Here is a 3804-nt window from a genome sequence, read left to right as displayed (position 1 = left end):
CCCTCTTGTGGACTCCTGTGTGTATGGTCAAGTCTGCGTTTATATTGAGCTTTTTACAACGGTATTTATTTACAATAGTATTTAACAGAAATAATGTTTGGTAATAGTGTTTTGTTTTGTCTACATTTGCATTTTAAATTAGTCAGTTCATAGCAATAGATTCCGTATTGATATTTCAGTTCTTTCAAACAATTGCAACTTTCTAAACGTTGCAAATATGTCCGATGAGTTTTTATATTTTTTGTATAATACAATATGTATCATTGTTACTATTATTTCATACTTATTAACGAGTGTTTTTCTTATTTAAAAAAAAATCGATAAATAACTGCTCTTTGTCTGCTTCCGGGGTGGGCGTGGCTTAGGTGTGTCCATTGTGATAAAACAATCTTCACATTCACTTTGGCGTTGTCGTGAGTCTTTTAGTTTTTTAAGATTATCTTCGCCCAAAAGGTGTCTTCCTTGCTTCCTTCGTCGACTTAACGACTGCTTGGTGAAAACGGTAACTTAACGTAGTTTGTTTTCTACGACTTTCTGGTCATATTTGATATTTTGGCGTTATTGCTGATGCTAGCTAGCTTTTAGCCCATTGTCGTCATTCACGGACGACTAAATGCAGGAAATGCTTCAACTTTGTCATTACTCTTTTTTCACGCTGAAAAATGTAAGCTTAATGTAGTTATAGTACATATTTAAATTGTTTATGCATTGAAGGGAAGTGGGCAAGCGTCTGTCTGCGGTGAACTTTGACCTCCGTCCGGGGAGATGTTCGCCACGGCCACCAGGAATTTTGTGGAGGAGGTGGACCCCGGAGGGTTTCTGATCCCGGTGAGAAGCCTCAACGACACCATCGCTCTGCTCACTGTGGTGGTGAGCCAGAAACGCTTCTGGTTCTGGCAGAAGCCCAAATATCTGCCCACTGATTTTACCCTCAACGACATCTTGACAGGAGACACCCCCATCACCCCAGGTAAACAAGCAACATATTATTGTGGACGCCAATTTAAAAAAAAAAAAAAAGGTTTCCTAGCACATTAGGTTTTTGACATATTTTCATTTTGTATCAATCTGTACATTTACAATGATAATCATCATCTGTGCTTATTGTGTATTATATTTTAATACTGAATGCTTGACATGTTATTAGATGAGTTCTGAAAGGCACCAGACGCCAGCTGTTATATTTTAATTGTTTGAATACAACTTAATAACCTAATTTAATTAGTACAACCCAGTAAATCTTTTGTTATCTGCCTAATTACGGCAAATGTTTCATCACACAGTGTTGACCTCACAAAAGCGCTGTTTAATTTCGAGCTTAGATGCGGAAGGCTGAACATCTGTTGCTACAAAAACATCTATTGCCGGAGATTTTATGAACAAACCCCAGGAGCTGTTTTAAATTGAGATAAAAGTGTTTGTCCTTTATGTACTAACTCAGTGTTTTATTAGGTTGGTTATGGTAAGTCTGTTAACTGATGCTAGTCTCCGTCTGTAGTTTTAACAGAGACTGATTTTATCAAATACAATGAGACGTATGGTGACAAGATTCAAGGGACGCTAGATGCCACCTTCATCCATTACAACATGAACATGGAAGGCAAAGACTCTTCCAAACTCCAGTTTTCATTTGGCAGTTTGAAGAAAGACGAAATAGATGTGCGGCGGCTCCTGCAAGACTCCAAAAACAGGTTGGCTTCCTTTTCATAGTATGTGTTTTACTGAATTTTCTTTGTAGGTCATGTATTGTTTATGTCCCACTAGGGTGCTGGACATGTCCCACTGTCTGATTGAGCAGACCAAGAAGAAGCGTCAGGTCTTTGGTGTGGTCAAGGAGCGTATTGTGACCAGCCAGCCGTGCAGCGTCATTGAGGAGGTACAGCAGGAGGGACAGTGTAGTGGCGCGCTCAGCTTCTGCGGGCCCAAGACGCCAAAGGTCAAACGGCAAACATGTTTACGACGATATCTAATCTTTCCTTAGGTTTTAGTATAGATATTGCTTTTGAAACACTACAACTTGAAGCACCAAGTTGAACATGTATGTTTTTGTGCAGGTGTCACTGAAAGATAATGGTAGCCTGAGCAAAGACAGCAACGTTACCATGGAGATTCCCACAAACACCACCCTGGCCTATGCCCTCATTGACCTCGAGGTGAAGCAAGATGGACGTTACAGTGAGAAGACTTTATATTATATACATGACTTTTCTATGTTACCATTGGATGGATTTGAACTGACTGTATGACATGTTTGCACAGAGCTGTGTCTGATGTCAGTCAAGGGGGGCTTCGAGGTGGACAGCCCCACCCAGAAAGGTCTGGTGGGGGTCACTGGAGCTCCTGAGCAAAACAATCCTGATGTCAGTCATCTTAGACAAGGTCAAGTTTTGCCCAGATTTATTTGTTGTAACTAATTGTTTCAGAGAACATACATGAATTATTTTCAAAAATATATTTTTTAAAAGAGCCACCAGGCAAGCAACACTATTGACTATGTCAATTATTTTATGTTTTTTTTTTTTTTTTTTGACTTTTGCAGAACTGGAGAATCTGTGTGCTCACTTCCAGCTGTTGGCAGCTCTTCCCGCCTCCAGCAGGTCTTCTTTGCTCAAGAGCATCACAGCACTCATCGAAAACAAAGCAGCTCTCAGTGCTCTTCAAAGTGTGGTGAGATGACTCAAATGGTTTTAAACATTTGAATTTATGCTGACTTTGGAGCTCTCTCAGCTGGATCAAATGCTTGTGGAAGAGAGCGGTAACGTGACCGACGTTTCGGACGAGCACAAGCAAAGCATCCAGCCTGTGCTGGATGTGCTGAAAGAGGCGGAACGTGTGTCAGCGGCGCCAAAGGAACATCATGTGTCGCTCCTTAGTGCGCTTCACCTCATTACCAGTGCTTTGGATGGTGAGCATGTTTTAGTTTTGTGCGACATTTAAATATTACCACAAGTGGGTCAAAAATGACCCATATTAGAATCATTGTGTTTTTAATGCCATTTTTTGTCATTTTGGTAGTGAGTAATTCACTTCTGACATGTTTGAACACTTCATCTTTCACCGTGGTTCTCCTTCCAGAACTGACTTGTGACTCCCTTGCTGCGCTGAGTGTCTGCAGCAGTCCCGACGTGTTGAAAATCATGGAGCTTCTGGTTTGTAAACAGAATCCCAACCAATGGGTTTTTATTATTTTTAATTTTCACGCACATCTGTTCTAGGTAAAGTGCTTGTCAGGAAGCGGGGAGTCGCCAGCGAGTGGCGCAGACATCAACGCGCTGCCGGAGGACGTCTTGTCTGGCATGCAACAGCTGTTCACCTCATCTGGCGTGAACCTGCAGCGAGATGGTGATATGGCGAGGAGCCAAATCAACCAGCTGCAGCATGTCGGGAACCGCCCTCTCATCGTGTGTATCGCTCTCAGAGGACTTCACTCACTGGCCTGCTGTGTTTGACTTCACCCTCACTAACAAGTGTTTTATAATAACTGCTTTTTGCACTGAACACAAAATTATCATCCAAATTATGTCAGCAAATTTATTTTCTACATGAACTAGTTCAAAGTTCAGTTTTTAAATGAACTTTTTCAGTTCAGCGTTGAAATTTTATAAAGTAAATTCATTGTTCCAAAAATGAAAATTTTATAGCTCTTTTGTTTTCTGCAATAAAAAAATAAAAAAGTTGTTGTGAGCTGTTAGCCTCTGGCACATTTGCTTTTTATCATTGTTTCTCAATGCCTTCTATACATAGTCATTTTTTTAAGATAAAACTGCCCCCAGTCGTCTGGGGCCACGTTTCAACATCTTTTTT

At 40.7% G+C, this 3804-nt stretch overlaps 1 protein-coding gene across 2 annotated transcripts; it reads left to right on the top strand.

The window, feature by feature from the left end:
* Positions 1-336: 336 nt before the first annotated feature.
* On the top strand, positions 337-3691 carry gsdmeb (gasdermin Eb). 2 transcript variants are annotated; one of them, XM_049731902.1, is made up of 10 exons: positions 337-502; positions 715-970; positions 1499-1691; positions 1765-1876; positions 2055-2175; positions 2260-2379; positions 2540-2667; positions 2728-2905; positions 3076-3149; positions 3216-3691. In XM_049731902.1, the coding sequence occupies exons 2-10, from the start codon at positions 766-768 to the stop codon at positions 3447-3449; spliced, it is 1365 nt and encodes a 454-aa protein (XP_049587859.1). In that variant the 5' UTR covers positions 337-502; positions 715-765; the 3' UTR covers positions 3450-3691. The 2 variants fall into 2 exon arrangements, with proteins under 2 accessions (XP_049587859.1, XP_049587858.1); XM_049731901.1 differs by having other exon boundaries at positions 1765-1936.
* Positions 3692-3804: the final 113 nt, after the last annotated feature.

The sequence above is a fragment of the Syngnathus scovelli genome, chromosome 9 (genome assembly GCF_024217435.2).
Source record: "Syngnathus scovelli strain Florida chromosome 9, RoL_Ssco_1.2, whole genome shotgun sequence".
Classification (NCBI taxonomy): domain Eukaryota; kingdom Metazoa; phylum Chordata; class Actinopteri; order Syngnathiformes; family Syngnathidae; genus Syngnathus; species Syngnathus scovelli.
This window is presented reverse-complemented; position numbering and strand designations above follow the sequence as displayed.

Coding starts and splice junctions, on each gene's coding strand:
- gsdmeb (XM_049731901.1), top strand. CDS start 766: ATGTTCGCCACGGCCACCAGGAATTTTGTGGAGGAGGTGGACCCCGGA. Junction 971..1,498: donor AGACACCCCCATCACCCCAG/GTAAACAAGCAA, acceptor CTCCGTCTGTAG/TTTTAACAGAGACTGATTTT. Junction 2,380..2,539: donor TGTCAGTCATCTTAGACAAG/GTCAAGTTTTGC, acceptor TGACTTTTGCAG/AACTGGAGAATCTGTGTGCT.